Source organism: Mytilus edulis, unplaced genomic scaffold (genome assembly GCF_963676685.1).
Source record: "Mytilus edulis unplaced genomic scaffold, xbMytEdul2.2 SCAFFOLD_808, whole genome shotgun sequence".
NCBI classification, from domain to species: domain Eukaryota; kingdom Metazoa; phylum Mollusca; class Bivalvia; order Mytilida; family Mytilidae; genus Mytilus; species Mytilus edulis.
This window is the reverse complement of record NW_027267323.1, coordinates 1-24,564: the sequence shown is the minus strand read 5'-3', so window position 1 is coordinate 24,564 and position 24,564 is coordinate 1. Positions and strand designations below refer to the sequence as shown.

General features: G+C 30.7%; 1 protein-coding gene across 3 annotated transcripts; it reads right to left on the bottom strand.

The window, feature by feature from the left end:
* Window positions 1-1,022: 1,022 nt before the first annotated feature.
* On the bottom strand, window positions 1,023-22,384 carry LOC139505161 (protein TEX261-like). Of its 3 annotated transcripts, none has more exons than XR_011659581.1 (6): window positions 22,251-22,384; window positions 17,615-17,694; window positions 11,342-11,495; window positions 9,879-9,946; window positions 4,021-7,871; window positions 1,023-3,931 (listed from the first exon to the last, which is right to left on the bottom strand). XR_011659581.1 is itself a non-coding variant. In XM_071294943.1 (5 exons), exons 1-5 carry the CDS (start codon window positions 22,318-22,320, stop codon window positions 7,638-7,640), a joined length of 606 nt encoding a protein of 201 aa, XP_071151044.1. In that variant the 5' UTR covers window positions 22,321-22,384; the 3' UTR covers window positions 1,023-7,637. The 3 variants fall into 3 exon arrangements, 1 of the variants encoding a protein (XP_071151044.1); XR_011659580.1 differs by having other exon boundaries at window positions 1,023-5,138; window positions 6,249-7,871; XM_071294943.1 differs by having other exon boundaries at window positions 1,023-7,871.
* Between the last annotated feature and the right edge of the window lie 2,180 nt (window positions 22,385-24,564).

The following is a 24,564-nucleotide window of genomic DNA, read 5'->3' as shown; positions in this document are numbered from 1 at the left end:
GGCTTTGAAGCCCGCCTCCTGATGCGAGATTTTCTAGCTGTGTTGAGGAACAATTAGTACATTGTATTCTGTTTTCTGCAATGTGGTTGGGTTGAAACATTCCCCATGTTTATTCTCAATTTTAAAATCATCATCTACGGACAATAACTACTTTATGGAATCATAAAATCATTAAGGAGATCATAGCAATTAGATATATCACTTATTGCTGGTCATATTTGCTATCTGTGGATGAGGGGCAAACATTACTACACAAATATAAAACTTGGGATCAGCCATCATACTGTCTTCATTTCTTCAAAAATAGATGGTTGCCAATGGCATATTTCAAGCTCTAAATAAAAGTATCATCAATTAAGTTGTGAATGATAAACTGGAAACTACTAAATATATGCAATCATTACATACTGAAAGAATGCTGGCTGCATATTTATTGGTGACAGATCCGTTTTCGCCTTTATACAGACTTACCTACTTTAAATAGAATCAACATCTTTGTCCCTCTTACAGTTTTGAAAAAATGTCGAATCATTCTGATTTTTGGTTTTCTCTACCCCAGTGATAGATGGCTTTAACCAAATTAAGCACATATTTTTTAGTTTTTATGTTGTCAATGCTATGAACTTTGAACTTTCGAATATCATTTCTGTATTGATTTGAGAGTGACTGATGAGTCATATGTAGACCAAACGCATGTCTTGACCACTTAATTATAAGCGTGTTATGTTCTTGTCCTCGCTCCCCTTCCTTGATGATCTAGAAGTTCAACATACAAACATTTTTTTACAACCATACTTTGCTTTCATATTTTTACTAATCCTTCTTGTCTGACTTATAGTTTATATAAATTTATATAGATACCAGGATTACAATGGTGTATGACAGACACAAACTTCTACAACAAAATACTTGTATATTACTTAATTCAATTTCCTTATTGAGATCTTCATTTCTCTATTTCAGTTCACTTTTAAACATTCATAGTTGGAAATTTATCCTTTTTTCAAAACAATAACAGCAAATATATTTCAAAAATAAGGTTGATTGCCACAATGTATTTTTATTAATGTCAAAATAACAATTAATAATACAAGCATCAAATAACATCAAGTATTCAAATCAACAAGAAAAAAATCCTAATTGACAGCTATTGTTCTTGGTAATGTTGATCTCTGCACAGTGTAGTGGGGAGGGAAAAGAAGAAATATAAACAAGATAATTAATTGTTATTAAGTTTGCTTATTATTTAAGTAATAAACATAACTGTGTCCTCTTTGCCATTTTGATGACCTCTAACTACAATTATTTTTCCATTGTTTACAATAGTTTTTCATATCTAAATGAGTTTTGATACATGCATACATTTAAAGGTAAAATTAATTCCCTGATTATATACCATTAACATACTATTAAAATATGCATGTTACATCAAAATCCACCTAACGGTACAATTTTATTTTTTGAAAAAAAATGGTAGGTTTATTTCTATCCTACTTTCAATTTGTATGAATCAGTACATCTGTGACAACAATTAGTTTTCACAGGTTTCACTTATTTAGACATATATATAACAGACAGGAATAGTTTGGTTTTTAAATAAAAAGGTAGCAAGAAAAAACAGGAATACATTAAATACTTGTGACCTAATTTTGCAGACCACTGACAATGGGAATTAATTGTGGTATGAAGCCTGTTTAATACTTTGAAATCATCAATAATATTCTCCATTGCATATGCTTTTTTATCTTATATTATCAAGACCATTGTAACCTATTTATATTCAATCCGTATCATCAATTCTTTTGCATCCAATTTGGTCAAAAGTTAAATAGAAAGTTTTGGATTGACACGAATTGAACAAGAGTAATTTCCCCTTTGTCACAATGTTTTTTTTTTGATAGATTTTAATTTCTTGAAGCCTTGCTTAATTCATCATTAGGATCAAGCAAGATTTCACTTGTTTGTTCCACATGCAATGCCATTAATTAAATTAGAACATCTACAAATTACACCTCCAAAATGGTGGCCAAGGGAGATAACTCAAAACAAATTTTTCAATTAAAACCTATTTGGTCAGACCCTATATACACCAAAGACTAAACAAAGATAAAATCTTTAAAAATATAAGTAAGTTAAAGGGGGAAATCATATATAAATGGTGAGATATGGATGTATAATACAGTAGAACATGAGGAGTAAATACAGACCATTCATAGCAAATTTACAAGCACATGCAGGTCAAGATTAAACATTAAATAAATAATTTATACATCTTCGTGATAACATGGGACAAAATTATAAATACATGATAAATGATAATTCCCTTCTGAAAAAAAGTGTCTTTTTTATGTTTGTTTTGTATTTATTATATCAACAACTAATTTCATTTCTAGTTGAAAAAAAATTCTAAATCCTAATGCAATTTGATTCCAATATAATTTATATAAATTAATTTTCTTCATGGGTGTAAAATTCACAAACTTTTAATTAACTGAAACTAACATGATTTTAACAAATATTTCAAAATAAAATAAATTGACATCCCTAATTTCAATTTTCCCTGGCGTAATAATAAAATGTAAAGAGCATTAAGTAAAAAGATAAAACATAACACCAAACTTCACTCATTGATATAAGAAAGAAACAACTTGACAAAGAAAATAACATAGAAAAGAAATTAGATTTGTTCAAATTTGACAAAAACATAAGAAAAATTGAGAAAAAACCACACACTTTATCTACCAAAATTTCATTGGACATGTTGGAACTATAGCAGTTTGACAAACACTAATTACGATCATTGACAAGTTTTATATAACCTTAACAATAGAATGCGATTAAAACAATCAGTCGACTTCTACAGTTTTCCCCTTGTAGTGTTATGTACCACCTTAAACCCAGTTTCCTGATACTAAAACCTTCTCATTTTAAAAGTAGACAATACATTGCAAAAGTAAAACTCCTCTATTCAAATGTTTTTTTTTCAATGATTTACATTTGAACCTACCTTATTACAATCAAAATATAAACAAACAAATTAGAAAATTTTAATAGATTTGAATGAAAAAAAATATAAATAAAGGTAACAGAAGTATACCGGTGTTCAAAAGTCATAAATTGGGTGAGTAAAAAACAAATCTGAGTAACAACCCAATACAAGAGTGATTTCCAGGACATATATAAGCAAATGGTACAAATTTAAGTTTCCTTACATGAATGAGCAACACTGGTTGATTAAGGTCAAACAGCTACAAATGGCATAATTCAACAATTGTGTCTTACTGTGACATTGTGACATAGAAAATGTACATGTATATACAAATTTAAGAATGGTCATCTATTGCTTTTTTTCGAGTTTATTCAAAAACGCTTTGGATTAAATTTTATGAAATGGTTCAACCTATAGAGGAAGCTGATTGTATACTGTGTACAGTTTAAGTACAAATCCAATTATATGATATGGAGTTACATAATTGTTAATGATTTATCTTTATTCAAAGGAGATTTTAGTATCAATCAATGAGACAGCAATCTAAAGACACAAATAAACAAGACATCATTTTAGATATCGAAATTTGTTGGAAAACATGTTCCTAATACACAGTCATTGACAGTAACATATTGTATATTGAAATTCCAGGTTAAAATAAGATTGAGAATGGAAATGGGGAATATGTCAAAGAGACAACAACCCGACCAAAGAGGAGATAACAGCAGAAGGTATATATATCCCAATGATAATTGATATCTCCAATCAAAAATTAATTCATATTATGATTATCTTCAATATCATGCATATGTGTGTAGGACTATTTTCATGGATTTCTTTGATAGAAGAACACCTCTTCATTAAATTTTGAAGTGATAAAAATAATTCCCTGTAAGTTGGTTGGAGTCAAGGATAATACCAAAATTTTAGATAGAAGAACACCTCTTCATTTCATTTTGAAGTGATACAAATAATTCCCTGTAAGTTGATTAGCGTCAAGGATAATACCAAAATTTTAGAAAGAAGGACACCTCTTCATTTCATTTTGAAGTGATAAAAATAATTCCCTGTAAGTTGATTGGTGTCAAGGATAATACCAAAATTTTAAGCAATCTCCAAGTAAATCATAATTTGACAAAAAAATAAACACCCACTGAATTAATAATCACATTGCAGAAATATTTATATCAAGTATGATGAGGCTACTTCTTTAACCTACAGATTGGCACATAACAAAGTAATATAAACCTTTCAAATAAAACCCAGCTGATACTTTAAGACATCATTTATAATAAGTCAGAAATCAATATAAAGGATAACAAGCTATTTACAATTAAGAAGGAAAACAAACTTTAACAGGTTGATAGTTTTTTGTTCATAACATTTTGTTGAATTCAGGTGTTAAAAGAGAGATCCTATTATATATAATAAAATATGTAAGATAATTTAAATGAAAAGTTTGCTTCAAATCTAATTATTAGGAAAATTATGTCTTCACATGTAAAAAATTTATTAAAAAAAAAGCTAACAAAATGTTCAGAAAAATAACCAATGAGCTTTCTTATATGAAAAACATTGCTTTGTTCCTAAAAATTGTTATACATCAAAATAGATGCATCTACAATATAAAACACATGTATCATGAAATATAACAAAGTACAAAATTATGACTACTGACTCTTTTTTTCCCTTGTAAACTTATGATACATGTTTTTTGATATATTTTTCAGGTATTCTAATATCAGATTAACCTGTCTTTTTCTAATATCATATTTAAAAATTTTAATAATGACTAAATTTACAATCACAATTAGAATCCTGCATACGATTTGAAAAATGCATCTTTTAAAAATGATCACGTAAAAACTTATGAAGGTGATGCCAAGTTTTGGGGTAATTCACTCATTATACTGTATTTATTTTTGCAGGGGTGTAAATTTTGGCTTATTTTCACGGATAGAACAAAGTCACCAAATTATATTCCACCAATCTAAAAGTGCACATGCAAAGGTATTGAAAAAAGTTTTGAATCTGCCAAAATAACAATTGCCCAATATATTTTGAATACCATATTCAATGAAGATCGTGAAATTTTAAACCCGTGAAAATAACCTGCTATACAGTATATCAAGAGAATATACATACGAGTCTAAATTAAAAACTACGTTCAAACCTATGATTGCGTTGGATAAAAACCACAATTTTTATAAGTGTGCATGTAAAACAAATTTCGTTGTAGAAGGGTCTAAAAACAGCACAAACAACATTTTCCAAAATACCAAACAAGTGAAACTGCGAGCTACTGCTCACTGATGATACCCCCGCCGCAAGTGGATAATATTAATAGTGTAAAAATATGCAAGTGTTCGGTAAACAGGAAGTTGTCGAGTGATGAATCTGAAAACGCATCACACGGTATAGCTGACTTATAAAAATCCTGAAACCAAATTTCAGAAATCCTTGTATTGTAGTTCCTGAGAAAAATGTGACGAAAATTTTTAACTTGGTTATCATGTGTAAAATCATACAAGTGTTCGGTAAACAGGAAGTAGTCGAGTGATGAATCTGAAAACGCATCACACGGTATAGCTGACTTATATAAATCCTGAAACCAAATTTCAGAAATCCTTGTATTGTAGTTCCTGAGAAAAATGTGACGAAAATTTTCAACTTGGCTATCATGTGTAAAATCATACAAGTGTTCGGTAAACAGGAAGTTGTCGAGTGATGAATCTTAAAACGCATCACACGGTATAGCTGACTAATATAAATCCTGAAACCAAATTTCAGAAATCCTTGTATTGTAGTTCCTGAGAAAATGTGACGAAAATTTTCAACTTGGCTATCATGTGTAAAATCAGACAAGTGTTCGGTAAACAGGAAGTTGTCAAGTGATGAATCTGAAAACGCATCACACGGTGTGGCTGACATATATAAATGTTGATACCAAATTACAGAAAGGGTGGATGTGTAGTTCCTGAGAAAAATGTGACGAAAGTTTCATGGGACGGACTGACTGACTGACGGACGGACTGATGGACGGACGGACTGATGGACAGACAGAGGTAAAACAGTATACCCCCCCTTTTTTAAAGCGGGGGTATAATTTTAAAGCGGGGGTATAAAAAGTGAAAAAGTATATTTAAACAAAACGCATTTGACTAACAGGTCGAACAACTGATGTTTATTTAACCCTGCTGACTGCCATTGGCGAGTGCCAAATAAAATTGATCACAAGATGTAGAGAATATACATATACACAGTCATGCCTGTTAACATTTATAAAACAGATTTAGGGAATAGACAACACTTAATGTTCTTTTTATACATGTATATATCTGAAACAAATCTTTGATATAAAACAAACAAACAATATAGTTTCACTTCTATAATAATTAAAAGACAATATAAACTTTGCATAGCTTTTCTTGACACATAAACGACAACAGAATTCAGAAAAAAATATAAATTTTTATCATGTTTATAGTGCTTCATCTATAGGACTGTTTATTGAATAACTTTTTATAACAGCATAAAGTTCTAAATGTTATCCTTTTTTTCAAATAAAAAGGTCTTTTTTTATCGAAAAAAGATGAAATGGGATTGGGTTTGAAATTATATAATACATTACTTGTATGTGTGATGTATAGTTTATCTTTTTAGGAAAAAAAATATTATTCCTTAAATTGCACAAATGTTTGGTAAGAGAAAATATTGTTAAAACTTTACAAACTCTGACTTCTTTTATTTCCAATTAATAATACTGGGATCTAATGGGACTTTTTTCAAGCCTTTTAACAAAAACAAGAATTCTCTGAGTACCAATGAAAACACAAATCTAAGAAGCTTAAAATTGTCCAATATCTTTCCACTAAACATTGCTCAAAGATTACATGCACTATTTTCATCATTTCTTTCAGCAACAAGTAAGCAAAATATATGAATATTATTATGCTAAATGCAAAATTTTATATCACAGTGATGGAATATAATCATAAATGATAAGTGCTGAATTTATCAATCTGGTTCATTCACAGACCTTCTGTCCACACTTTGTCTATAGAGATTTGACACAGCTATGTATAACTTTCTGCTTTTCTTTTCTTTTTTTTGATTTTTAGGTTTTCTGTAATAATTAACACCTTCAATAATTTGGAGACAGAATTGTCATTGTTTGATATAATGATTTAAGTAAACCGAAAGTACTGATTTCTTGTAAGCATAGTGTGGACTGTATTTTAATCAGATTATCAATCATTTTTTCAATTTACATAATATTTTCAATTATTTGAACATCTTCTAGCTAGTCAGCTAGTAGTGAAATCCTGAGAACATTAATCAACATTTTTTGCCGTTTCACAAAATATCCTCTTTTAACAAATTTATCTAAAGAGTGTAATTGCAGAAAATGATTGATTACTTTTGAATTGTTTTCTCTTTCCCATTGCAAAATTATTCAGGTACACAACTTATATTTTGCTTAGAGCTAACAAAACAATACATCTATCAAAAAAAATAATCTCATTTAGAGAATAATACTACAAAATTTCTGAACAGTTATCATGCAAATTCACAATCACAAATGCATCAAATATCTTTGTGAAATCAAGCTGACTAATTAAAACAATGACAACACACATTCATTCATCTAATACTGTTTTCTAACTCTCTGTGGTAACACAGTGTCCTGTGCATGTTTCAAGAATGACAAAAGTCCCAATCCTTTAGTTTTCCTTTTGAAATAATTGCTAACCACGTCTGTGGCATCCTCAGATTTTGTTCTGTTTTCTGTCATGGTTGGTAAAACATTCTCGTTTGCAGATAAAGACACAAAAAATGCAAATGGTACTATCCAGAGACAAATGGTGAAGAAAGCCATCACCTACAAAACATTTAATATAAATATAAATACTTACTTTAAAAAAAAAAATTTGATTTAAAATTTATAAAAGTGGAGAGAAAACCTTATAAGAAGGGGACAGGAACTTTTGGGGAGACTTGGGATTACATGTTTTTAAGCTCGTGATTTCGGGACTGATCCTTTGTGAGTCCCTGAATTCTTTTTTTGAATTTCGGGATCTCAGGATTTAACTTCTTTAAATTTGTGACCTCCGATTTCGTGTTTATAATCCTGGGGTTTTGGGATCAGGATCCCTTTTATAAGGCTTCTTAGGTCTATTCCATTAAAATGTATGTGAGAGGGTAAGAAGGGACTTAAAAATATCCCTACAACTAAGAACCATTTTTTTAGATAATTTTGCATATTGGTTATAGGCTCATACTCAAAGAAAAGACCAATGACTAACATTCAATAATTAAACTTGCCATCCTACCCTCCCACAAACATTTTAATTGAATAGCCCTACTTATCTATATGAGAGATATTTTCAATGACATACATCTACATTGATTATCTCCCTTTTAAAACATCTGCACAATAATAATCATAATTTATACTAGGATTTAAAGGAGTAGGTTCAGTAAGACCCCTTTTTGGCCCCAAAATATAGCAGTTTTACAAAATTGTTAAAATGTAAACCTTTAGTTATTTATTGGACAGTAGAATGCTTCTGCTACATAAATGTGGGCTGTTTTTGACAATACAATGCACATATATCCGGTACTAGCACCATTAAGTCATGCTAAATTACTGAAATCCTCATAATTCTAGCATTTTAGTTAAATTTTAGACGGTTTTCGTGTAAAACGAAAGTGGCCGCATTCGTGTTCATCCTTAATATTGAAATGTAAGTTGTATTTTATGATAATACATAACATATTTAAAGGTTGAGGATGAACACGGATGCAGCCACTTTCATTTTTACCAAAAACCATCTGAAAAGTGACATTTTCGGCATATTAGGTAGATTTTTCATATTTGAGCTTGAATCGGATCGTTTTTAATGACTAAATCTGTTAAAATCTTTCACATAAACTAATTAATTCAAATAAAATAGACACTTAAGTGTTTAAAAAGTGGTCAAAATCTTTCGTCAGATGAAGCTGAAATTTGAGGCCAAAATAGGTCCTTACCGGACCTAGTCCTTTGTTTAAAGCTTAAAAGGCAAAATAAAACATGAAGTTAGAGTTCACTGAGGACCCAAAATTCCGAAAAGTTTTACAAGACATAGCTATAGTATACTGATTTTGCCATTTGATTATAGACTTTCCGTTTGGAATTTTTCTCAGAGTACAGTACTTTTGTGATTTTACATTTACTGTGAAATAGGGTATGACAAAAGTAAAGAGTTTACCATCACCCTCATGGCATGAGTATAATTATGTAAAACTGAATAAATATTGTTAAATTGATGTTGTGTTCTATGTAAAGTAATAAAAATTAACAAACTGGCAATAATTTGGTATTAGTATTATCAAATGTATGGAGTTACAAATAAAAAAATAGAGAATATGTCTATGAGCCACAAATGCCCCTGCTTGTAAATAAGCCTCAGTCAACTTCCAAATACAGATGCAGAATTCACAGTTAAGACAGGCTTGCAATTTTAAGCATTGTGTATAACATTTCGTTGGGGCAAACTTATGTTAGAGAACTGAAACAAAAGATTCAAACATTTTTCCATTTATCATGTTTATAAAGTGGTAAAACTCATGAACTGTAAAGTCGGCGCCACCAAATTTAGAACTTGATCTGTGTTTTGAGGTAATAAGCATTGTGTATGAATTTTTATTATATTTGGTTGAAGCAAACTAACATTGAAGAATGGAACCTAATTTTTGGGACATTTGGAACAGACAAGATTGACAGACAGATGGACATTGAAAACACTTTATCATGTTTATAATGCCCCCTCGCCTAAAGCTGGGGCATAAAAAAAGACCAACTCAACATTGTTTCATATCTAAATAACTATACTTTTATACTTACATCTGAAAATGGGTACCATACTGATGCAAAGTAAGAAAATGCAAAGTAGTGGTTCACAATCACCATAACTAAAATGAAAATTAAACAAATACATTAATACTTTGATAAACTAGCATGATTTTGCAGCTACAAATGACCACTACACCACTTAAACTAACTGTAGATAAACAAACCTCATGCTCCAGCTGAGGAAGTATTGCACCTTCATCAATTGTAGAAATCAGGGATTGGTGATTGTTTAATGTGGATATTTAAACAGTTTTATCATGTGCCATTTTCTATGCATTTTTCTACTGCTTAGTTTTTACATATGCCAATATTGTGTCTTTCTGTGTTACAATATTGTTTCAGGTAAGGGTGAAGGTTGGTACATATTAAAACGTAAGGGTGAAGGTTGGTACATATTGAAATGCGTAAACGTGCATTTGTTTGAACCTGTCCTATAAGTTTCGAGCCAAGACTCAGTCTTCTTTCAAACACTAATGAGATGAATAAATTTAACAGTATTTTACTAAAGGTCAGCACTGTCTTTCTACCAAGATCGTATATTTTTTGTTATCTATTAAGTATGAATTTCCACCATATCTCATAACAAATTTGTTTTCGATTTACAAGCACTTGTTCAATTACCTAATAATGACAAAACATCTTTTCTAATGTAAACTTTTGTGAAATGCTCTAGAATCTTTTACAAAATTTCAATCATTAAGTGTAGGATTAGTTTATTTACAAGTATTTTCAACATCTCTTTTTTGATGATTAAGAATGGCAGTTTCAATGAAAATACAGCAAACAATTACACACGATTTTAAAGAGATTTACCAGACGTTTTCAACAAGTGATAAAAAGTGTTGTCCTTCGTAATCCTATTAAAATAATTTAAAGAACAAATAAATTTATTCATTATGATCTTGGCAATGAACATGATGAAAGAGAATCAAACTGTATTCAAGATATTTCAAATAAATTATCAATTGATTTTTGTTCAAAGGGGTCCTAGGTCATGTAGGTCATGTGGGTTCTTGCTTTATTAAATATTTTCAAACATAATTGTGTGCAATTTTTTTGAAAAATATTTAGAGATGCAGCAAAAGCTGACATTTTATCATCAGTTCATTAAGACCAATATGCAGAACTGTACATTTAGTTCTTATATTTTGACAATTTGGATTCACAGACAACTCGATCAGACTACAAGCATGACACTGCAAGGAAATACATGTTAAACAGTTGTAATGCAAAAAGTGTAGATGCTTAGAAAATTAAATTCTGAAAAAGTACAAATGTGATCGATCAATTCTCCCTGAAGTCTACCCGTGTGGGTGCCAGATAGAAGTAATTTCTTCCTATTTACCATTACTTCTCTCCATAACTTCTGAAGTGTGGTGACCCTTATTTGTTGTAATTTCAAGACAAAAAGCTGTCTCCCCTAAATAAACAACTAAGCCAAACAGTATACTTACTGACAGATGCTATAAATGATGGGGATGATAATATAAAGTATGGGAAACTCTGTAGCAATGCAAAGTATGCTGCATTTCCTAACAATCCTACTATGATTAATGATGTGTCCAGATCTTCAAAAAGGAATAAGCAAATATACACTGCTGTGGTGAACTGAAAATAGAAATAAACCATAAAATGTAATCATACATTTACTATCCAACATATCCATTTGCTTTGATGAAATAACTTTATACTTATAGATCCTTTAGAAAATTATGTCTCAAACTTTTGTATATAATTATGTTCCAGACCGTATGAGTATTTGGACCGTACGCGTACGGTCTGGACCGTATGCGTACTTTTTCAAAATATGCATACGGTCGGACCGTACGCGTACGGTCCAACTGATAATAAGAAGATGGTCAAGTTTATCAGATACAAATGTAAATAACAGATAAAAAAATCTTATATCTCAAATTAATATAAAAAGTTCAATTGATATTGAAATAAAAACTTAATATTCTAACTTTTAAAAAGGTCACGCTAGTTTAATCTGTTAATCTCCTGTAATTAGCATGTCGGTAATTAATTAAAGGCCAGTATGCTCATCGAAATTGAGGTTAACGGATGTAAACAAAACGTACAAGGACAATTGTTTTATAATATTTGTGAACTTTAAAAAAAAAAAATGCATATGCAAAGGAACATGAATGGACCGCAAACATGTTAATGTAAATTAATAAAAAAACATAACATTCCTTGTGGTAGTTAGTATCAACTGTAGCGAGAGTACAAAAATGGGATTCAGATATAGAATTAAACAAACATTTAACTTCAATTGTACGCTTATTCACTTACCCATCTGATGTAAAAATAGCATCTTGGAGAACTAAAGCTACAAATTTTTGGTTATTGTTTATTTTTTTTAATTTAACCCATATGATACCAAAACATGTATGGTCAGCTGGACCGTACGAGTATACTCATACGGTCCGACCGTACGCGTATGGTCGGACCGTACGAGTATACGTATACGGTCCGGACCGTACACGTACGGTCCAAATACTCGTATGGTCTGGAACATATATATGCAGAAAAGAAATAAATACTTGCCAGGCATTTTGTTTAAGTCTACGAACATAACAATATTTGATTGGTTGGCATTACTTTATGATTTATAATACTTTCGGCAACATCAGGAATATCTCTATATAGCTGAATCAACTTTAATTTTGGTACCCAAATACGTGATTCACATGTCATCATGGTCATAAATTAATAATTAAAATTTGATCTTTTTGGCAAGCAGGGGAAAGTTATAACCTATGTACATGATGTATAACACCAATGGTCAACTGGTATGGCATTATTGTGCATTAACAGCGCTGTATGGACTTGTCATTGCATAATATCTTATTTAAACACAATGTATTCATTGAACTTGTGTGTTATATTTTGGACAGCAAAAGTTCTTTTGAAAGTTATGATCCTATATATATGCAAGTTACATACATCATGTAAACATGGTAAATGTCAAGAGCAGAAAACTCTCTGATCACATAATATTCTTCTTTTTTTTTAAGAATGTCAATTCAAATAATTCATTATTTAAATGAAGTATTTTTATACAAAGGAATTGGAAAAATATTTTATAACATCATTAATTTTGATATCCTCTTTTAAATGGTAGTCCTAAATACAATTTTTTTGGTGGTAAATATTTGATATTAAGAGTCATTTTAAGTACTATCTACACCCAATGCATGACAAATAGGAAAATATGATATTTCTAAAGAAAATAGGAATAGATTACATAAATATAGGAAGATGTGGTATGAGACAACTCTCCATCCAACATTTCCAAGTCACAATCTGTAAAAAGTAAACCATTATAGGTCAAAATACAGCCTTCAACACAGAATCTTGGCTCACACCAAACAGCAAGCTATAAATTAAAGGGCCCCAAAAATGACAAGTGTAAAACCATTCAAACAGGAAAACCAACAGTCTAATATACATTTAAAAAATGGAAATGCTTATGATCCATGTCAACAAACAACAACCATAATTTAACAGGTCAAGTGTACCCTCTGTCTGTCCGACAAAATGTCAGACAAAAAAAAATTTCAGAATTTTTAGTTGAATATATAGAAGAAAATTTGTAAGGGTTCCACGGAACCCAGTGTCTCTCCTACTTTTGCTGTTAATCGCAGACTCAATAAAAATGAGGAAAAACATCAATAAAAATTTCCCTCTCGATACTGTCTGTTGATTGAAAGAAGCTTCCAAGTTTGGTAAAAATCCACGATAGTTTATGAATCTAATAAATGTTTTATAAACTTTAACTGCATACTGTATGTAATGTTAACTGGAAGAAAAACTAAGTCCATTTATAAGTAAAATACGGAAAAAGTGGAATTTTTTTTACAAAATTTACTTCTGAATAATATCTTATGATCAGAAACAACCTTTTGTCCAAGTTTGGAGTTTGGTGGAAATCCAGGATAGTTTAAGAATATTATAACAAATTTAAAAACTTAAACCACAGAGTGAATGTTTTGTTTCTGGCAAAAAAAACTAAGTCCATTTATACATGTTATAAGTAAAATACGGAAAAAATGAACAAGCTTCTATCCAAGTTTGGTAGAAATCCAGTATAGTTTAAGAAAGTTATTAAAATTTCAAAAACTTTAACCAGAGTGAATAGTTGTGGACGCCGACAACGACGGAATGTAGGATCGCTTAGTCTCGATTTTTCGACTAAAGTCGAAGACTCGACAAAAATGTCAAATTTCTATTTCTGTCAGACAAACCCTAAAACAGTTTGGCACAGACTGCCTGAGGTCCCTGCTTTATGACAGGTGTAAACAAATGCAACTGGCTGTATATCATGTATATGTTCCGGACCATATGAGTATTTGGACCATACGCGCCATATGGGTATATACTCATATGGTCCGACCATACGCGTATGGTCGGGGTAATTAACATGTTTACTATAAACATGATAAAGACTTTACTTTTAATAAGGTATGATCCTTCTAGTTGTCACATCATTGAGAAGACGCTATCAAAGGTCGATTAATTAATTAATTAAACAATTATCTTAATAAAAATAAACAGTTTCATATAGTAAATTTTACTCACTGGTCAATACTATAGTAAACACATTTTATACCAGTCCTATGGTCATTACCGATTTATTGTTACAAGTGAATGGCAATATGTCGTCTTGGGAAGATAACTTTCAAATATTTCTGAATGAACTTTTACAAAAGAAGTCAACTGTTTTACTAACTGATGAAAAGGTTGAAAGGATAAAGAGTCTTATAATAGACACTAAAGACGGACAGAAAACAGATACACCCAGATTTCGGCAATATGTCAAAGACAAAGAATTCCAACTTGTAACTTGTGCCGTTTTAGGTTTAGAGAATGAGCTGTGTGTTCCAACAAAAGAGGTTAGAATTCTACATATTATGGCTTTGATTAATTTTTAATCTTTACATAAATCAGCATTAGCAGTTCTTTAGCAGCGCAATATTCAGAATTTTCCTATATGTGTTTTTGTTTTTAATTGCTGTCATCGCATCTTATATGGTTTTTAATAGTTGTAAAATAAATAGACGTTTTTTAGTTAAAAATGTTATTCCAAAAATCAGAATATGCATATGGTATGACTGTCAATGACACAGCTCTCCACCAGAGACCGCATGACGTTGAAGTTAGCAATTTTTAGGCCTTCAACAATGATCGTTTTATTCATTCTGTAACTCTTACTAGCTTATTTCTTATACCTTTCTTTCGTTTTTCCCCTCAGGAATGTGAGAGACCTGGCCTTCTTGCACACTGGCGTCGTGTAGTGACAGTCGAAAATATGTTCAAGACTTTAAAGCTAGTTCACGAAGGAACTCGGTCTCATACCTCAATATCTCTGCACGCAGCTGCTAAGAAGGCTAGCTTTTCCCTTGCTAGCAAACGGTGTAATTGCAAAGGTTCATGCACCACTAGAACGTGCAAATGCAGAAAAGCAATGGTACCGTGTGGTAGCAAATGCCATCCTAAAACTATTTGCAAGAACACAATAAGTGATGATAACTAACTCGTGTAACTGTGGCTTCAATATGTAGTGTTTATGTATAATCATGTAACCTTTGAATTATAAAATTGATCTATTTTCATGTTACCAAGGTTGTGTTTTTTTATGGTAAAGTTTATTGTATAATTTCAACGTTTCTGGTACATATTTGTAAAATACCTATATGGTCCAAATACTCATATGGTCCGGAACATATATGTATTATAGATCTAGATAAATATAGATTTTTACATTGAAACCAATGGATGGCGAGGACTTTAAAATTTATAATTTAACTATCGAGATTGTATTAATCCGATTATCAAGAAGTAACTAAGTACAATGAAGTAAGAATCTGTTTCTCTATATAATGATTAAAAAATGAATTTTCATATTTTGTCAAACAAAAATCCCCTTCGAATTCCTTCCACATTTCACAAAGTTGTCAATTTCAATAACACATGTTAGCAGGGCTCACGCTACCAGGCAACTATGGCAAAGAAGTCACTTTCCCGACTGTCACTTCGCTTACCCCGACCCCCAAAAGCGAAAACATTGTATATTTTGATTCATTCAGATAGCTGATTAAGGTTATGACCCTTAAACTCATCCATTCATCTTCTGAGATGGACGGCAACAATCTGTTGATTAAATTTTTTGTATACAATGAGTGCTAAAAGGTATTAATTGTCAAAAAAAATAGAGAAAAACTAATAATGTCTGGTATGTGAATTATCAATCAACAAGCAGGAATGCAAAATTCAGAATAAAGAACTGTCATGTAAGAAAGATATATAGTAGAAGTTGAAAGTAAAACTAGAGGCTCTCAAGAGCCTGTATCGCTCACCTGACTCTACCTGTTTTTTTGAAATCATATAAAATAAACAGCTGCGCCATGAGCGCATGATACGCCCGACGTCTTGTGTGGAAGTTTTATGCAATAATCATAAATAGTTTCAGAGAAAGTTTTAAGCAATAACCATACATTGTTTTTGAGACATGGCGGGACATGTGAAACCCCCAACCCTGTTTTTTTTTTTTTTTTTACAAAAAACTAAATATCACTAAAATAAAATTTTGAATCAAAACCAAAAAGTATACAGATCTTTAGATTAATATAACAAAGAAGTGTGTAAAGTTTTCAGCAATAATCATAAATTATTTTTGAGATACGGCGCGACATGTAAAAAAACCCTCCCCTGTTTAACAAAATACTCAATAACTCCAAAATAAAGTTTTGAATCATCACCAAAAAGTATACAGATCTTTGGATTAATATAACAAAGAAGTGTGTAAAGTTTTAAGCAATAATTATAAATTGTTTTTGAGATATGGCACAACATGTAAAAAAAACCTCCCCGTTTTTTACAAAATACTCAATAACTCAAAAATGAAATTTTGAATCATCACCAAAAAGTATAAAGATCTTCAGATTAATATTACAAAGACATGTGTAAAGTTTTAAGCAATAATCATAAATCGTTTTTGAGATATGGTGCGACATGTAAAAAAAAACTCCCCCTTTTTTACAAAATACTCAATAACTCAAAAATAAAATTTTGAATCATCACCAAAAAGTATACAGATATCAAGATTAATATAACTAAGAAGTGCTTAAAGTTTTAAGCCATAATCAAGAATCAATTTTGAGATACGGTGCGACATGTGAAAAAAAAACACACCCCTGTTTTAGTTACAAAGTGCCGTAACTCAAAAAGTTTTAATCTTATTTTCACCAAAAAGTATACAGATCATTTGACCATCATAAGAAACAACTATGTTAAGTTTCATGAAATTTGGATAAGTCGTTCTCAAGTTACGGTGCGACATGTTTACGCCGGACAGACAGACAGACGGACGGACGGACACCAGACATTTGTATACCATAATACGTCCCGTCAAAATTTTGACGGGCGTATAAAAAGATAAAACTTGGCTACAAAGTAACAACACTTGGCCAGCACCTCATTAGGAAAGGAACATTTATGCTATATTTGGTTTCATTCAATTCAGTGGTTCTCTAAAAGATGAAATTTGTATGTATTTCCCATAGGGTCCTAGCTATGTTAAACTAAGTTCCCCTACTAGTGGCCGTCCTGGACGTTGGATTGGCGACAAAGTAACAACACTTGGTCAGCACCTTATAAGGAACATTCATGCCATGTTTGGTTTCATTCCATTCAGTGCTAAAAATAGGTTTATATGAATTTACCATAATGAGATACTTGATAGTTTTTCCAGTAAGAACTGTATATTCTTCAACCAATTCAGCAATATAAAATAGACCAGCAGCTGTAAAAGAGAAGTACAATGTTTTAGTTTAAACATATATATTTATTTATAGTGGACTGGGAAACAAGTTTTGCAACTTATATTCATGATATTAATCCCTTTCCACTTTGCGATGTTCAAGCATGTGTATATATTATGCGTTTTGTAAGCATGATAAGTTATAAATTCATGTTCTGTGTTAAAGCTTGTTATATTTATATAAAAGAATGCTAGTCATTTCGCAACCTGGTCGTTATAATAATAAATAATAATAATAATAATAAATACTTTATTTAAAGAGGGTAAAATCAGTTAGTACAATACTAATCTTCCCTGATGCCCTCTGAATAAATCAAATAATTACACCTTATGTAAGAATCCGGGGTTTTGATTGGTTAATAGCCAGTGTATTTTTCACCAATTTACTGTTTATAACAAATGAATATCGTTCATTTTTAACGCCGCCGGGGTATTTGCTAAAAGGATATGCCTTTTTTACCCTCTCTGCCGTGGTATTTGCCAAAAAATACTCTATCCGACTGGACGCTTGTAACGTCACGATCATCAATGCATTTTAGTACATTAACATTCGGTGTAATTAAACAGATATATCATGTTATTGAGGGGTATTTGCGAAAAATACCAGTCTTGAGAATGAATTTCCCTCGCCTTACGGCTCGTGAAATTTAACATTCTCTCGACTGGTATTTTTCGCAAATACCCCTCCTTAACATGATATATCTGTTAAACGTTCAATATACAATAATATAATATATACATTTACATACATACTTTTTATGAAAAACAAAAGGCGAAAAACATACAGAATCGGTTCATGAACATGATGAACATATTTCATGTATTTTGTTAATGTCAGACATTCAGATGTACAAGATAAATATATGAACTTTTATTTAATAGGTAAATTTCATCTGATAATTACATTTTTAGTTTATAAAAACTTTGTTTGAACTATTCTATGGTTTCTATCTTTTTTATTTGAACATGTTGAACAGGAATACTATGGCATGCTGTTCCATAGACACGAAAGAACTGTACGGGAATTTTGAAATGTTTTTTTCATAAAATTTGTTCTCGGGAGGTGGTATGAAAAGACAATTATTGTCCGATGAACGCAAAGAATATCTAGCATTAACATTTTTGTTATTATTAAATAATTGACAAAGATAATCAGGTGCAAGACTATTTACACACTTAAACATCATGTACATTAATACTCTTTTGCGATATGTGTTTCTTGATTGAAAAGTTATATTAACCATCCTAATTCAGTTTAAATAAAGTTTTTGATGTGTCATATGATTTGTTAAGAATTATTCTGGCTACCCTTTTTTGCAATTTTAACATTTTTTCCATGTTTAGATTACATGTTTCAGTCCGTATTGTACAACAATAAGCAAAAAGAGGAAGTACATATCCATTATAAAATAAACATAAACCTTTTTGTGGAATATAATGCTTCAATCGATTTAGTAAACCTAGTCTAGTACTTATCACAGTACATACTTTGTTTATTTGTTGATTCCATGAAAAACAATCATCGATTATGACGCCAAGTAATTTTTTACTGTTTACATTTTGTAAAAGAATTCCACTATATTCTATCTTTAAAGTATCTTGTATACTCTGAAGCTTTCTGTGTGAACCAACTAACATTGATTACCATATAATAATTTATGACAATAGGTTAAATGACAATGAACCTGGTCAAATTGTAACTAGAACAGGCTATTATTTGAACTTGGAATTATTCTTAATTATGGAATTTGCATAATTTCTTGTGTTTGAAAGTTTTGATAAATTCCATGTTTATTCTGCAGTCAGGGGACTTACTGAAATAAGTGGTTTTTAAATCACTTATTTGAGTAGCAAATTCGAGGTTTTGTTACAAATTGGGATTTTGTAGTTTTTTTCAAAATTTTAAACACATAGGTTTAAATAACATCTTTTAATTAGTAAAACTAAAAAATATGAACTTTTTGCTTCTTTTAAGCAGCAAGGTTTATGCCTTTGATGCTATCATTTACCTGAAAATTCTATAATACTTGCTTTACATAATGAACTGATACTTTCTTGAAAGATTTTTCACAGCAGTAGGAGTATTTTTCCTGTGAAGTTCAAGGTTTCATCTTTCAGATTATGTAATAAAATTCTACTGGTCGCGATAAAAATTTCACTGTTCGGGGGTGATGAAATTAGTGGGGGTTATTAAAAGAATGATACTTAAAGAAATGATTTTTGAGAAGGAAATTGAGGTCTGATACTTAAACAAGTGATTTTTATGTCAATATCCTAGATTCAGTACAAGGCCATCACCTGAAATGACCTGGTCATCCTAGACAACACAGATGTTGGTTCTGATAAGTTTAGAAACATAATTAGTCCTTGGATCATTAGTATTCTATATTTAAAGCTACAGTAATATTAAATCACTTCTTCTAGTGATTAATTTGTACTACTTAAATAGGTGATTATTAAAGAAAGACAACTCTAACTTCCAACCTTAATGGAAATAATGTTACTTGAATCAGTGATTTAGAAAATCACTTGTGTAAGTAAGTCCCCTGACTGTTCTGTATTATTATGTTTTGAGCGGGACAAAACATTTTCCACACAATGCATTTTGTATAGATAGTGTTGTGCACGGCACAGTACGTTCTATTGAAAATGTGCTATCTTCTTTGTAATAGAAAGTGTTGTGCGGCGCACAGAACATTATAATGCAGAAAAAACATGGAATTCATTAAAAAATTTCAAGCACAAGAAATTATGCAAATTCCATATAATCAAAAATAATTCCAAGTTCAAATACTAGCCTGTTCTAGGTTGATTTGTAACTGAGATGATTCCTACATACATTTGTGTAACGGGCAATTATATATGGTTATAAAGTGTGTTTCTATTACTTTTGTCTCTAGAAGTGTTTATCTCTCAAAATTGTCTGTATATTTAAGCCAAAATAAATTTCTTGAGTTTTCTTCTTGTTAATTATATATAAAATTGATCAAACTGTGCATCTATATATCTATTAATAATAAATATTGTAATAATTTTTGCAATTATTGAATAATATTCCTGCTTTTCAAGCAGTCAAGGGTACTACTTGTACAAGTTATTTTTAATTACTTGAAGAAGTAATATTAATATACTTATATAAGTAAATTTGTAGGATATTTATACAAGTGAATTTTATTTACTTGTATGGCAAAATGATAGGTAAAAAAAAATATTGGCTGAGTTATGTCCCTAAACATGCTTAAGACATTCAGATTTTTTTACTTGTAGAAGTAAAAAAGTCATCCTATCTTCTTTTCTTGAATTCTTTGGATTTCTTTGCTCTAATAGAATTTTAAATTATCTGTCCTTTGCAGATGTCTATCGATCTTTACTAATCATTTAAGTGCAATTTCATGGACAATGAAAATCCAATTTGTTTGTTATCTTCAGAACACTGCTCATTTACAAGCCTCCAAGGAGCAATTTTTGAAGGCCTTGCACAAATACTTCAGATCTTTGTGCAATCAGTTTCTTTGTTGAATTAATGAGATGAAACATTGAACTCAAATAAAACAAATTGAGCAAACCTGGGAAAAATCATTTAAGGCATGAATTAACATCTCAAAACTTGAGGACTTTTGTGGAATTGTAAGAAAAATTTACTTACATTGTATACAAGTAAATTTTTAAGAAAATTAAGGGGAGATTATTCAAACATTATTTATTTACTTATATGTGTATATTTATTTTTACTTCTTCAAGTAAATAAAAATAACTTGTACAAGTACATTTAAGTAGTACCCCTGATTAGTACCCCGATACCATTTTAGATTACCAGGTACATGTACCTTCAGATATATACATCAATAAGTCTTTACCCCCTCTGTCAGATGAACCACTGGCACTGATGTGTTCATCATGTTAATGTACATGTATGTGACCTATTATATAGTCATGATAGTCATGATAGTTGTCAACTTTAACATCATTTGGTCTCTTGTGGAGAGATGTTATTTGCAATCATACCACATAATGTTATCTTTATAGAACATATCATGTACGTGCACAACCTATTCCAATAGGGCTCTTCATTGGATAGGGGGCAGATTTTTTAAAAAGAGGTGGAAATAGTATGAAAGTATGGGTTTCCAAGCAACTGCTCTATTTTAATGATGTTTTCCAGTATTTTCACACACATTTTTATCTCCACTATGAAAATCTGCCAACTATCCAATATGGCCGAACTAACCGTGAAGAGCCCTATTAAAGGTAAAATCTCGGTAATTTTATACAAGTGAATGCTGATGACTGATGTTGGCCATATATCCATTTGTAGTATGCTCAGACTCCAGATTTTTTGGTACACAGGATACATAAACTAAAAATGTTACATGTATCTCAATAACCTTGCGTGTACTATATTGTATGCAGTATTTATGAACATTACTGTCACTATAAAATGAGAAGAAACAATCATCTGTACTCCTTTAGATTTTAAAATGAGTGCCGGGACACTGGTTTTTATATTAAAATTGAACTAATATTCTAAAATACTTTACCAATCGCTAACGTGATTAGACATATTTGGATTAACAATGCCATCCAGCTCAAAAGATACATAAACCACATTTTAAAGTTGATTTCTAGTAGAATCGAAATGTGGCTTCTCAGAGTAACCGGAAGTACATCGTTAATGACCAAAACCGATTCCCGAAAGTTCCGGATAATCATTTTTATTTAAACCTAAAAAAAATAACCTTTTAATTAACTTGTGATTGAATTCTTTACAACCAAATTTGTCAAAAAAACGAAGAGAACAACGAATATTTCTAGGTTTAATTATAACTCGACAAAGTGATGCTAGCAAAGTTAAAACATCCTAGCATTCACACCACAGGCACTTGTTTCTATCCATACGAAGGTCGACTATCCATAGTCGACCTTCGTATGGATAGAAACAAGTGCCTGTGATTCACACTGTGTATCATCTCCACCGTAAATTGGGTACTAACGAAGCGGAGAGAAATAGAAAAAAAAGTAAACAAGTTAAGAATTCATTCAATTTAAAGCATTTCCACTCATTTGATGAGGGTGCCGCTTAAGAAATGATTTTCTGATATATAATTCTTTAAATTATTAGGCCGATAAGTACAAAATTAATTCAAGATTTTGTGTAATACTCCAAAACTTGCCACTTAGTACCGGAAAATTTCGAGGTCGATCGTCCTCTGTCGCCCCATTCTCAAGATATTGAACTGTTTTTCATTATTTTTCCAGACACGATTTTAGATTATTATAGTGTGGCATCATATTTACTGAAATTTGTTGTCAAAAAGATGTATTTTAAAGAATATAGACCATAAAAAATAAAGTCTAGGGTACGGAAACTTGCTCGTGTTGACAAATTTACTGTATGGCAACAATTGTTTTCAACTGTATGGCAACTTGCTAATTTTAGAATAGTTATTTACCGTCCTTTCAAAGAAAATAAAGTATTAAGTTCAAATATCTAAGGTGGGGGGAGTTTATGTTAAACTGTTTTTGTCCTTTTCAAGGTTTTAATTTGTTTAAAACTTTTATTTGACTGATAAATTTTAAAAACTGTTAACTGTTTTCGACCCACTGTTGTAATCTGTTTTGTTAAAATTTGTAATGTTGTTAACTGTTTATTTGAAATTGAGATTCCTATTATCTGTTACTTAATACTTAAAGTGTTCACTGTTTTTGACATTATTTTCTCTGTTAACTGATCTTAACTGTTATTTATAAGAATCACATTAAAATTTGCTGTCCATCTCTTTCTTTACGTTGCTCCGCAAAAGAGTGACATAAGTTCAGCATATATGTAACTGTACATGTCTTTAAAAAATCTTTGAGTATAGTAAATCCTTGATAAAATTGAGAATGGAAATGAGGAAATGTCAAAGAAACAGAAGCCAGACCAAATAGAAGAAACAACCCAACGCAACGAGAAAATTATGCACTAGGGTGGGTGTCAATTCACAGATAGGAAAAAAACTTAGAATTGACACTCATAATTTTTAAACACCCTCTTTCCCTTCCTTCCTAATAAAAAAGGCTTACTATTTGAGTTATGCATGTGTATATTTATGGAAAGAGAATCGTCCATAGATTTGATTTCCAATAGTAATAATGGTGAAAAATAATCTTTTTTTTTTGTGTAACCATGGCAACAATCATCATTTATTTGATACCAAATATTGCAAAATAGGGGGTTGAACATGTCACAAAGATCTAAAAAATTTGGTCCAAAGGAAAATTTCAATTTTCAATCAATAAGAGTGATACCTTTCCTGAAACTATAGACATATATCTATCAAAAGATAAAAAAAATCATATGCATTTCTGCTGTTTTTTCCATAAAATTGAATTGAAAAGATCGAGCGTCAAATCTTTGTTGAAAAACAATACAAAATTTCTAAATCTATGGTGGTACGGATAGGAACGTATGGACGTTCAAACTGAAAAATGGCTGATAGAAACATGCTAAAACAATCTAAATATTCATATAAACCCACTAGGAAGGCTATATTATTACTAGTATTCAACTATCTAAAAATCAATTCAATTGTACAAAAACTTTCATATTTAGAAAATTCACCATGGCTATAATGCGAAACTAAACTTGTAACTGTGTATTGATATACCTGAAGCTGTCTCCTAAGTGAGCAATCATTTAACTACAAAAAGGGGGTAGAAGTTCAATGTTTGTTTCTTGAAACATATAAATGAACCAAAATTTAAAAAATGAAATAAATACAAGACTATATACAAATGTAGCAAAGGTTCAGTTACGGACTCAAGTTGGGTCATGCAGGTGCAACAAATGCGACAGTGTTAAACATGTTTAGG